The sequence below is a fragment of the Gavia stellata genome, chromosome 8, assembly GCF_030936135.1.
Source record: "Gavia stellata isolate bGavSte3 chromosome 8, bGavSte3.hap2, whole genome shotgun sequence".
Classification (NCBI taxonomy): domain Eukaryota; kingdom Metazoa; phylum Chordata; class Aves; order Gaviiformes; family Gaviidae; genus Gavia; species Gavia stellata.
Window position 1 is genome coordinate 45,307,030 of NC_082601.1, and position 12,983 is coordinate 45,320,012.

Sequence of the window (12,983 nt, forward strand, 5' to 3'; positions counted from 1 at the left end):
CACTCTCAGCCAATACACCCGTGCTCTGGGAGGCCACAGCACAGGGTATTCCGGTGGTCCCCTATCAAATGCCTGATGTGAGTGGTGTTGCAGTCAGCCTGTGCTGTTCCTTTTGGTCTCAGAAGGCAGTCACCCATTTTGGGGTTTGCTGAATTGGAGAGGGTAATGCGTTTTTGACACCGCATCTGCAAGGAAACCAGTTCAGTTGGTTGATAATGAGCTGAGAGTTGTTTGGTCCCAGAGGTCTTGGTGTAGGAGCCGAGGTCAAGAATGCAGCAAAGACCCGCTGTCTGACTTGGTGCACCTGAGTAGCCTCAATTTCTTCCCCACGAAAGCAGGGCTTGAAAGAAGACTTCTTACTTTGGTCCTGTGAAACGTGAGGGTCCAAGAGGAGCTTCCACCAAAGCCTGGCAAAGCTATTTAAGCAGGCTTCCAGGATGCTATTTCAGCAGGCTGCTGCTTATCGCTGTGGAGAATACATAGGCAGGAACTTGCAAATCGGTGTACAGTTTTCCTCGGGGCTGTCCAGATCTAGTTGTCACCACCAAACTAAATACCCAGTAAAGTCAGGCATGTTTTTGCAGTGTCCTTGCCAACTGCTCTATTGAGTGCAATGTCATCAGCTGTCACTACTTAGGTGAGCAAAGTTCAGCTGGCGCATGGCTCCAGTTGTTCTCATTATTTTGGTGTGCGCATTGCGTCCTCTAATCATGGTAAAACTCTCCAGAACGTGGTTTTAAGGTGACAAATTGACCACCAGCAAAGCACTAAACCCAGTAACTTTTGTTTTCTAAGTGTGGCTGTACAAGAGCCATGAAGCGCAGCTGCCGTTGTGCAGAAGCATGTTTTATCTGACTTAGCCCTAAGCATTGAAGCATCGAGTTTTGTTTCTATCAGCCAAGAGCTGTTTACCTGGTGACAAATCATAACTGCTCATATTAAATCCACAGTATGCCAACACATTTTCATAATTATTTCCAAGACATTGCACAGACTTTGTCTGGTGGGCCAGGCAAACAGTTACCGAGCTTGGAGTACAACCCGGAGTCCCAGATTGCGTTGCTTGTGAACAGAGAGAAGACCTCCTGTTAAACTCGCCTTGCTATGCTCCTGTTAATGGTGCTTCATTTCGCTAGGGATTTAATTGTTCAGGCTGTAAATGGGATACTCCTTTTGTGTTTTGTTTCCATGCTGTGGTATCACTCCAGTCTGCATTTGCATTCAGATTTTTCCTGTTGTTCTTTTCTTCTTAGAGCAGCTTTCATTGAAATGCCGATAAAACTCGCCCTTTCTTAGGCTAAACCAGGATGCTTTCAAGGTAAAAAAAAAAAAGGATTCTGCAAATTGAACCATAACTAGTCCCGGGTCTTCAAAAAGACTTTTATTCTCTGTCTGATTTCTAGGCTGTGATCTCATTGAAACAGGTATTGCCTTGACATTTGCATCTCTTGAGGTGAGGTTTCTGGGTGGCAGGAAAAGACAGATTCCTGAGGAAATCAGCATCAGGTTGTGCATGCGAATAGCTGTTACCATTTCTGTGCTCTTCACAAGCCGTTCTCTGATGGTATTGCTAGCAGTTGGACTCCTGAGGCTGCAGAGAATCGGACGCAGAGCATGGGGGAGATGAGGTCATTTTATGCCATGGGATCTTCTGAGGGCTGGATCTCTGCAGAAGCGGGAGTCAGTCGCTCTGTTTCTGATCCTGTATGTTGTGTTTGTCTTCTGCTGGCTGTGGTTTGTTTGCTCCTTGCTTGTGCAAGTGAGCTGAAGGGAACTAGACTGCCAAAGGAACACAGTCCCCAAATCTCCCGCAATAGTCCTGATAGCTCTCTTTGCCTTGCAGCCCTTTCTCTGTTGATCCCTCCGTCGGGACTCTTGGGATTGGTGACGCCATGCAAGTGACAGTGGAGTTTCACCCACTGAAGACGGGGCACCATTCTAGGTCCTTGGTAGTTCACTACGACACAGGTAAGTGCTGGGCGCTGCGTGGTGCACGCTCTCTGCGTCCTTCAAAGCAGAGCCCTTTCTAAGCAGAATAATGTTAAGTTTGCTTTGTGGGCAACTTCTAAAACATTTTCTTCCAAAAGCTCTGCATGTTTCAGTGCTTAGAAGTGAACAGATAAGGGGCAGAGGCTGAGCCTGTCCTTGTTCTGTATGTCCTGTGCACTGGTCCCTCGCTGGGGGAGCCTGGTGTCAGCATGGTGTTCTGCACCCAGCACCTTCTCGTGACAGTCTTCTGCCATCCTTCCCCGTTGTCCCAGCCACCTCAATTCCCTGTCCAGGTGTACCTGCCCTGCCCCAGCTTTACCTTGGATAAAAGTGAAGAGTAGTTGGTGTTGAGGGGGTTGTTAAAGTAGATCCCCTTGAATGGGAATGAGATTTTGGAATGCTGTTTTTCTGGGAGTTGCTGAGTGGAGGAGAGAGAAACCTCGACTCTCCATTGCAGCATGCGTATGCACGCATGAAGTTTTAGTCCATGACAACGCTATGTTTGAAGCGTAATGTGGGGAACACATGTCTCTGTCAGACTCTCTCCAGTGCCTGCTGTCTCTTACACACCTCTGTCCCATGTACTGCTTCTCCATCGTCTTGCCACAGACCTTTTTTTCCATGTTGCCCTCTACCCATCTACAGCCCATGCTTCCCAACATCAGGACTAAAGTAGCCAGGAGTTGAGGGCTCTTGGGATTTGGCAGGAAGTGCTCAGTGCCTCCCGAGATAGGTGTGAAATGTATGCTAGGGTACGAGAAGCCAAGATCAGGCCACAGAAATACCGTCAGCTTTGTAAGTCACTTTAAGAGTAAGTGGGGAAAACTCAAGAAAAAGGTGCGACATGTTAAAATGCTTCTGTCGGCCTTGGTTCAGCAGAGGTATCTCGTGATGCTGAACGAGACGCTTTCTCGGTTGCATGTATGCATTTGGTGTGCGTTTTCTCTTGCTTGAAAGAGAGGTTTGTTTTGTCCCTATTCCTGACTGTTGGTCCTGGGGAGCATGATGTCCTAATCCAGGTGATAGTGTGATGCTTTAGCCCAGCAGTGAACATTTTAGTTGTCTCGAGTTTGTAGGAGTTACAAAAATGCTCCTTTATCTTCCAAATGCTCTTTGTGGCTTTATGAGTTGTCACAGCTTTGTTCAATATTTGTCAGTTAATGACATATTCCCAGAGAATGGTTTATGCTCACTCCGAGAAGCTCATGGGATGGGTAGCGCTTTCTTGAAAGAACTACTGAAATTTCAGGTAGAGAAGCACAAAAAAGTGCCTCATTTGTATGCATCTAGAGAATCTATAGGGTAAAATTCCGAGGGCTAGATCTTTCTTTGACTCTTGTTCTTAGTGAAAAAGAGTACTGGAAAAGTACTACTTTTTCCCTGGAAAAGTACTAGTACTTTTGTGTAATTTCTGACTAATAAGATTATTTCAGGCCCTCAGGTTCCTGTTTTGTGACAAATCATGACAAGTCTTTCCTTATTCACATTTCCTGGGCCATTCGTGCTTTTACAAACCTCTCCCATCTATCTCCCATACGGATTCCTCAACCGAGAAATCTGTTCAGTCTTCATGTAGAAGCTGCTCCATACTTTTAATTGTAGTTTCTGCCCTTCTCTATTAATTTCAAATGCTTCAGCTAGTTTTTTTGAGATCAGAACTATACCCAATACTTCAAGACCCATGTGGCCATGGGTTTAGACAGTGAGGTGACAGTTTTCATGGTGTTTATTTTGTAGTAGTTTGTCTTGATCGTTGTGGAGGATTAGCTTGTGTTTCCATAAACCTGAGTTGTGCATGCTCGAAGCACTGTGCCTGTCTCCCATTTCTTGGGTCCTGGCTCATCTGCTTGCCAATGTATGCCAAGGATTCAGCGCAGGGGAAAGGTAATGCTTATAAAGCATGGCCGTCTCTGTAACTCTTCTGAAGTTCAGTTATTTTTATATGCTAAATTGTCCATTCTAGGAGGCAGATTGTCCAGTCCTTGGAAACATTGCTGGTGTTCTCCCAGCGTAACTCAGCTCTGGCCACAAATCCCTGCCACTCCAGACTCCCTTAAGAGCCAAGAAATTGAGGATTGTACAGGCATGAAGGCTGAATTCTCCATGTGCAGACATGAATGACTGACTGTAGAGATCTACTGTTTTAAGGGCGAGTCTTGCCTCATTCCCCAACCCGGCTCCCAGAATGAATGTGATTCTGCTGCATTGCCTGGCTTAGGATTGAAGGAGTCAGTCCAGCTCTCCCCTTGTGGTGTTGCACGGTAGCCTTTTAAAGGCAGGTCCATCCACTGGCTGCCTTGCTGTAAGCCCTGCAGTGAGGAGAAGGCTCTGCCTTTGCAGACGGATGCCCTCCAGGCCATGGCCGGGCTGCTGCACTTGTCAGTTGGGGCTGGCTCGGAGGCTTTAAGCACCACTCCCTAGAAATGCCATTTCTGGAGAGCATGTCTGATGTTTGCTGTTTGCATCTCACCTGGGAAACACTCACCCACAACAGGAAGAGTGGGCTTGGTAGTGATGTTTGAGCTCGGTTGACTCCCAGGAGTTTGTTGGTTGGGAAGAATGAAGGTTTGAAAGCTCTGGGAATGAGGGAGCCTTTGGTGGGAGTCTGTTCTGGAGGGTGCGATGCTGGCAGGTACCCCAGCAAGACTCCAGCCATTAATCAGTTGATGTGCACAGGCAAGGCTCTCTCCTCTTCAGCTTGTTCTGAGGTGGAAAGCAAAGATGTCCTCGCTCTGGTCGTTGAATAGCTTGGGAATATTCAGCGTAGACTTGCACCCTCAGGCATAAGCAACAGGATCCAGGCTGAAGAAATGGGCTTGCAGGACTGTAATGGGCGGGCTGGTGTGGACCGTGCCCTACCAGTCTCATTTTGACATATCTTCACAAACAGCAAGTGATGGCACTGCTTCTACAACACAGTGAAGTTCTCTTCTGCGTGCCATCCTGCGGTGGGCTGTCCCTTCACTTGTTCCTCTGAACCTCCCTTTTCTGCCCACATGCCCCCAGGCATCTTTGCTTGCCAGCAACAAGGGATCCTCAGGAGAGACCCACCACTGGTGGTGTGCCTGCAGGAGACCCTGGTCAAGCTATGACTGTGGTGGGACTCCTCAGAGTCACCTGAATGACTTTGATGCAGAATTCCCCATGACCTGGGTGGGATGGCAACCCAAAGGCCACCTGGGCACGTCTGAAAAATCTCACTGTAAATGCTGTCACCTTGGGGATAAACCTCTACAAACACACCCAGAAATAAGGTGGTTTAGATGGTGTCCAGGACATCCTTGTGCTGTACACAGGCAGCTCTCAGGATGAGATAAATGTGCTGATCCGTGGAACTGCTAATACAGCTAAAAGCTGTAACGCTTTCTTCTGTTACGTGTGGTTTGCTCTCTTCCTGGTACTTCCATCAGCAAGTGAGGTGAGCAAAGACTGCCCTTTGCTTTGTTGCAGGTGAAGATATTCACACGAGCCTTTATGGAGCAGCTGGAGATGTCAACATCAGGCTAGACAGGAACTCCTTGGCAGTTGAGAAGACTTACCTCTCGCTGTCAAACCACGGATCCGTGGTCATCCACAATCGGAGTGAAATCATAGCCCACTTCCAGTGGAAGGCTTTTGCTACACAGGAAGAGGAGGATCAGCGGAAGCTGAGGTTCGTTTGAAAGATTCGCTTCCATAAGATACGCTGCCCAAGGGTAAAACTGACGTGTGGGCTCAGGGGTGTTGGTGCTTTTGAATGGTTTAGGACAAGTAAACCATCCCCAGCATCAGGGTGCGTGTCACTGAGTTTCAGGGTACTGGAGCTCAGCACTTCCCATTCCAGTTCCACCCGTACTCCAGCTGAGGAAGATGTTTTGAAGAGGAAAGGTTGGTTGCAATGACTGGATAGCAAATTGGTGGTTTGTGGGAGCACAAACCACTGAGGTCCAGACATCCCTGGGCTACAGAGGGTCCATGAGGCTGAGGAAAGTGTCAGCACTCGTTACCTGGGACATAATGTAGCTGCAGATAACATAACTATTACGATAGTCACTGCAGTTTATTCCACTCCAGCTTTGATAAGGTGGCAGGCTCCTTTTCCAGCAACGTGCAGGGTAGGGTGAAAGTTGAGGCCACCCTGCTGTAGGGTGTTAATTGCCTCGCGCTGCCCTGGTTTCCAGCACAAGGAGGTATTTGTGCCCTTCCTTCGAGGCTGGGGAGAGTTTGGAGGTGGAGGGTTCTGCAGGGAAGGTAGGGCACCACAGGACCTGGAAGTGCATTTGGGCTTCAGCCACCCATGTCTTCATGGTGGTGAGAGATGGGGCAGGTTCTTGAAAGGGTGTCTTTGCTCAAGCTTTGAAATTCCCATTTCAGGCAGCAGAGAAACACTTGCAGCCCGGGGGGGTGAATTGGAAATGACACTTCAAAGCTTGGGTGATTTAGGGAATCCTTGTGTGACTTTTCAGACTTGGATGGATGTAGGTATATAGGAGTTAGTCTGAACCCATAGCTGGTCAGGAAACTGCCTTAAAGTGGAGCACTTTCTGAGGGCCTCTGAGCAAATAAAGTGCAACGTAATTAGGTCAGAAATGCCTTGAAGGCCAAAACTCATTTTCCACTGTTCTCTCTTTTTAATGACACAGTGTGTGACTTCTGTGCAAGCTCAGTGTGTTGAAAGGAAACCTCCTGACCTTCTCTTGGTACTTCCCTGGCCCATTCCTTGACCATCTCTTCCCAGCTGCCTGTCTCAGCCTGGACCCTGAGTGATCCTCTTTCCCCTCAGAAGCAACCAGGTTTCCCCACAGTAGACTTCAACCGGATTTTTTTTTCTTTTTTTCCAATTACATTTGATCTCGTGCCAGTTTGTGTCTTAGAGTCTGAGCAGGAGGTTTTGTTCTTCCTTACTTGGAAGTCTTAGGGATGGTCATAGCTCTAAGGCCACTGTCCTGCTGTCAGAGAAGCAGGGATCCCCTGGTGGAAGGCAGTCTAGGGAACTGGGAGCAGGCATTGTTTGCTTATCCCCGCTGGTCCAAAAAGGAAGGAAAAAGAGTGATGCTCGTAACCTGCAGCTGAACCCCAGGTGCTTCTCCCCTTGCCAGTGAAGCCCTGCAGTGGGTGCTCCTTGATCTTTATCTGCCTCCCCCGAGCAGCTCTATGGTGGGAAAAGGCAGTTGAGGTTGGTGGATTCTCCATCAGTTGTGGCAGTGGCTTTGAGCCAGGAGGCTCTCTTGAGGGCTGCTAGCTTTCCAAAACCTCTTCTTAACTTGTGAGTGTGGAGTAAAACTACCTGCCACGCCAGGGAGCAACAAGTGATCATCTGATCCATTTGGGACCCCATGGCTCGGGGTCAGCCCCTTGCTGAGCTGCTGCTGGTGCTGCTGTTCCTCCCCGAGTGCGTTGCTGCCCCTGCACTTACCTGGCAGTCTCTGCAAATATGTTGCTTATTGAATTATCTGTTTGGTTTGTCTCTCCCCGTGGCCGCAGGCTGTGTCGCAGGCTGCAGAGGCAGGAAGAGGACAGGACGGATTGCTTCCTCAAGGAGTGCACGGTGGACCCCACTCTCCGAGAACGCCTTTCCCTTCTCTCCCGCACCTTCCGGAACCAGAGGGCAAAGGTGCAAGGAGACTCCATGCTTTTCTCCGATGATGTCTTCACCATTGAGCCGATGGTAAGCTGTAGCTGAGAACCTCCCCTCCTCCTCCTCCTGCTCCTCCCTGAATGAGGTCACTTGGCAGATCCCTGCATCAGCTGCCTTGACGTGCCGAGAGAAAAGGTCAGGTTTCTGGTGAGGCTGGGAGAGCTTGTTACAAAAACCACTTCTGAACTGCGGGCTCCTGACAGGCAGTGAGAGCCTGCCTAAAGCTGAGCTACTGCAAGGGCTATAAATAAGTGTTCTTAGAGTGCTCAGAGGTATTGATTATTATATGTAAGGGCACACCTGAGGCATACTGTATGGGCAGTAACAAAGGGTATTAGAGCATTGTCAGTTCACATATTGACCTGAAGAATGAAATGGTCCTGTGTGGAAAGGAGGCCAAATTCAGCCCAAGTTTAGTCATGGAAACACCAATCCCTTTGTATAAGCTGGACTTACACCATGTCTGAATCTCCCTTCCAATGGCATCTGTGAGCCTGGACACAAGACTGGCAGGTTTTTTTTGAGTTGTATGGCACATAGGTACAGAAAAACCTTTGCTTTTCTGTTTCTGCAAGCAAAACCCCATGCCCTTCAATCAACCAGAGCTCTGATTCTGAGTATTTGCATGGTCTGAGACGAAGAATGCCTGCTGTCTGAGCAGTGCAAAATCCCTTCTCATCTTGGAGTGAACCCTAGAATAAGCCCAACCTCTTCTTTTTTTAAAATAGGTGAAACTAATTTTTTTTTTTTAACCAAGGAAGGGGATCGTGTTCTCTTCTTGGTTACTCCTTTAGCCCATCGAAGGCTGAGAGCCAGCAATGTCAGCACAACTGCAGTTTCACACCACTGTAGCTGACAGCAGCATGGTGTGACCAAGAGACTGTGTCAGAGCAGTAGGAGTATTGTAGAGTGGGAGCTGATGAGCTGAGCCTGAAGGGCATCGTGCGATGCATTAGAGTTGATTTTGGAGTGTGTCCCAGGGCTCCTGCTTCGTTACAGTTGGAGTATGACTCCAGAACTAGCTCAACCCCGCCTTGAGCTCCTGAAGTGCATTAAGGTGAGGTGCAGAAGTCTGGCTGCCCACAGTACTGCGTGCTGGTACTCCATGTAATGATGTACAGACATGAAGTGTAGCCAGGTCCCTTTTCCTTAGACTGGCTGGTACCTCTGAAGAAATCCTGCTTGATTCGCTGGAATTTGTTTGCCAGTTGGGTTGCTTCGTTGTAGCCCTAATTTAACAAAATGCCTCTCCCGGGTGCCAGTAAAGGTAAGGGACTTGGGACAGTTTTTTGCAACTGCTTCCAGACTCTTTTATAAATGTTGTTGGCAAGTGTTGCTTGCTCCTTGCTCTTCACTGATGCTCTAAATATAGGCTACAGGGCTGTGGTTGAAAACAAGACATGTAACGTTTAAAGATAAATGGTTTTCTGTCTGCTTCTCTTTTAGGAGGGAGATGTCTGGCCAAATTCTTCGGCTGAAATCAAGGTGATCTTTAAACCCCGAGAAGCCAGAGTGTATCAACAAGCGGTCTACTGTGAAATCTCAGGTACAGCTCCTTTCTCCTGCTTCTGTTACCCATGGTGAAGGCGAGGCACAAATAGTCTTCCAGCCCCCTCGGTTCTCGTGTAGTTGCTGGGAAGGGTGGGTGGTCAGCAGGTCAGGGCTGGCACATGCCCGCTGTCCCTGCGGTTTCCAGGTGATCTCCTGTCCAAGGCCAGCCCTCGCGATGCCTGGCTACAAGCTTGGATCACTGATCCCAGAACAACCAAGGCAGTGAAGGGATAAGCTTTCATGCCATGGGTTTGCCAGCATTTGCTCTGCTGCAAGGTGCCTGGAAAGGCCAAAGAATGACACAGCAGAACAGCTTTCGTGGACGAGCACTAAGCCCCTATAGACTATATACTTCCAAGATGAATCTTTATTACACGGATGCATCATCAGACGCCTGAGGCAGCAGGAGCTGAGTTACAAATGTGCTCCCAGATCCTGGCTCACCTCCCGCTCCCCAGATGCTGTCAGACCTCAGGTGACTGAGTCCCGCTGAGTGCGGGGTGTCTGTGAAAAGACCACTTCTGGCCAGCCTGTGCTTCTCTCCCTGTGTGGGAATTGTCACCTCGTGGCTCGGCGTCTATGGTGCATACGGGTAGCGTTGCACAGGCCTTGCTGTACTGAGCAGGGTGAACGTCCTCCCTGGGAATCGGAATCCGAGCAGGCCACTAGACAAGCTTTATGCCCATCCTGTCTTACAGAAGTGCTGTCAAGCCTTCTTCTGGGAGCGGTTACTGTTGATGTGCGTATGGCCGTTAGCAGGGAGCTTCGCCTTGCTTGGGCTCGTACTTCTCGGCTCCTGTGCTGTTGTCTCTGATTGCATCAGTATAGATGGCAGATTTTTATCTTCAGTTCTGTTTTGTGAGCTTTGTGCCTTCACTGCATGGATTTCAAAGCTCATCTAAGTGTGTGGGAAGAAATTCAGAGATCGTGTTTTAAACTCAGCATCCCGTTTTCAGGGTGCAAACTGATCACTAAATTAGAAACCAGCCCAAGGGCATATGTCCTGAGGGAGGAGAAGGGTCCCGTATCTTCTCCCTGGAGCATCTAGAGCTGGTCCCATCCATCGTGGAGTCAGGGACTAGCATTGAGGCAGGCTGGAAAATCCAGGGCAACAGAGGGAATTACTGTACTGAAACGGCAATCTCTCCCCAGGCCGAGAGGCCAGGCTGCCCCTGCGCATCAAAGGTGAAGGCATAGGGCCCCGGCTCCGCTTCAACTTTGACCAGCTGGACATCGGGAAGGTTTTCATTGGATCAGCCCACAGCTATGAGGTGAGCAGGAGGGGTTTGCAGGGGTTGGGCTGGATCCTCACGGCTCCCGGGGCAACGCTGAGCCTCATGGACCTGGGGGATTCCTGGCAACTGAGGCAGTTGTGAGCAGGGAATATTTGACATACTAGTCAAGTTTGGGGGGTTTCACAGAATCTGGATACTTTTGGTGGGGTCTGAAAGGTGTATATTTTCGTGAAGCCCTAGTCCCCGCTTTTTGGCAACATCCATTTGAGATCAGCTGGGAGGCTTCATGCAAAAAAACCCCCCTTGACACATGAAAGCAGCACTGGGTCAAAAAGATAAGTATTCAGAGGCTTTTGTTTCAGCCCTAGATGCAAAGCACCTTTGTACTCTGGCTCTTAAAAAGCAGCTGGAACAAATTTACTGTGTTTGAACTCAAGTCCCTTGCAAAGAGTTTTCAGTTAAGTGCATCCTACCGATTCCTGGGAGTCAGAGGAAAGCCGTCCAGCCTCCTGGCTCCGAGCTGTCCCTAGGAAAGAAATTGGGAGTGCTTCCCCTCGCTGACGAGCCCCTCACCACGCTTCGGGCTTGGTGCACCTCTGGCTCTATGAAGAGCAAAGCATTTCTGGAAATGAAGCAAAGGCACTTTCTATATATTTGCCTCCCCCTAATGGTGTCAAGTCTTCTGCAAAAAAAAAAAGATAGAGCAAGTGAAAGAGGTAGAAGATGAGGCAATACATCATGCCAGACACTTTCAAAACCTTGACTGTGGCAGGGAAGGACACATTAAGGTGTTTTCTTACGGAAATACTGTGTGCTCTGTGCATTTTTAATGCTGATACTTAATTGATTCTCTCTCTATCAATTTATGATTTTCATTACTTGAGAAAATGTGATGAAGTAGATGAAGCTGTTAGTGCTTTCCTAAGCAGCTAGACTGGAGGTAAACCTCAGCTCAGCGTAGGATCCCTAAGTGCAATTTGTAACGAAGGTGTAAAACACACAAGAGGCGAGAGTAGTGTTCAAGTTACCATTGTGGAGTTTGAATACATGCATATTTTCAGCAGCAGCTGCAAAGTTGAAAAACAAAGGATGTTTCTATGCTTCTGTCTCAGTTTTTCTGACAGGTTTTGCAAGGACAAAAAATAGGGAAAAGAAATTGAAAGCAGATAGCTAAGTCCACGGAAATGGCAGGATTTCACCCTGCAGCAATCAGAAACTACAGCTTTGCTTTGGGTAGGTTTGTTGGTGATGGACAGCGTGCTGGTACTCACAGGCAGATGTGGGCATTTCTCGCCCAACATGAAAAGAGCTGAATTTCAACAAACGCTGCGGGATTGTGTTACTTGTTCGAGGCAGTAGATCTCTCGAGCGTTCAACAAAATATGGCTTGGTTCTAAATTTGCAGTTTATTCCAATAATGGTAAAATCTTAGATGATGGCTGTGTATATTTAGGAAAGAGAACTTCTTTGGAATAGATGGAGCTGCTATGCACCTCACGCTCATTCTTTCCTGACATGTCTGTTGGAGCAAAGACTAAGAAAGTATCACCTTAAAGAAGAAAGAAGAGAAACCTAACTTCTATACTGTAGCAGAGTTGGGGAGTGCTTCTGAAGTTGGTTATAGTGCTAGCCTGAGGGGTCTTCTACATGCAGTGAACTTGTTGGCTGCAATGGAAGCTGCCCATGTTCTGCCCTTGGCAGGACCAGGCTCATCAGGAGCAGAAGCAGTTGTGTGATGACCCACTAGTAACTGCCCTTCGTTGCTCTTAGGGACAGGTCTGAATCAACTCGCTGATGCTGAGCAGGTCCTCTGCACTGCAAGTCAGAGTGGACTGCTCTGTATCAGTGGAATAAACCCAGCGTGACTCTGTTTAGATGAAGTTATCACTGCTTTGCATGTAAAAACCCAAAGGCAGAACTTGTCCTGTTGCATATTCTTTGGCTTCTGCCAAGCAGCAGCACACGGCATCTTCTGTCTTTTTACAGATGTTACTTGTTTAATGGGAAAGCAAGTCAGCCTTGTGTAAGAAAGGAAGATTCCTTATGTATTTCCATTTTGCTTTCTTGCTGCTGCAGGCGGTCCTGTTTAACAAAGGAGCCATCGATGCTTTCTTCCGGTTGGTCCCTCCAGCTACAGCTCTGGGCTCCTGCTTCACCTTTCTGCCCCGGGAGGGCACCATTTTGCCGGACGGGCTCCAGGTGATCCGGATCTCCTTCAGTTCCACCATCCTGGGGCAGTTCACAGAAGAATTCAAGTTCAGTGTGAATGGATCCCCTGAGCCTGTGACCTTGACTATCAGGTGAGGAGGGTTATAGGAGCTTGGTGGGCACATCTGTAGCTCTCTCTGGGTAATCAGCTCCCCCCTACCTCATTTGATGATGGAGCAGAGAAAAAAGGGGTTGTCTAAGGTCTTTGTCTTGGCTCAGATCCTAGCACCCCCCACTAAGAGCCAAGGCTTTTTAACCTTGACTCCAGTTTGAACCTTGCAATTGCAGCAGCCAAGAAAGTGTAATTGTCTACGAGAGGAAATCATAGAATGGTTTGTGTTGGAAGGGACCTTTAAAGGTCATCTAGTCCAACCCCCCTGCAG

General features: G+C 48.4%; 1 protein-coding gene across 1 annotated transcript in view; it reads left to right on the plus strand.

The window, feature by feature from the left end:
- Positions 1-12,983, plus strand: part of LOC132317383 (hydrocephalus-inducing protein homolog) — a 43,046-nt gene that overhangs the window by 14,183 nt on the left and 15,880 nt on the right. Inside the window, exons 6-11 of the mRNA XM_059820200.1 lie at positions 1,844-1,968; positions 5,440-5,641; positions 7,453-7,636; positions 9,053-9,152; positions 10,310-10,428; positions 12,469-12,692. Of these exons, the coding sequence (XP_059676183.1) occupies positions 1,844-1,968; positions 5,440-5,641; positions 7,453-7,636; positions 9,053-9,152; positions 10,310-10,428; positions 12,469-12,692 (954 nt within the window). The remainder of the gene's footprint in view (positions 1-1,843; positions 1,969-5,439; positions 5,642-7,452; positions 7,637-9,052; positions 9,153-10,309; positions 10,429-12,468; positions 12,693-12,983) is intronic.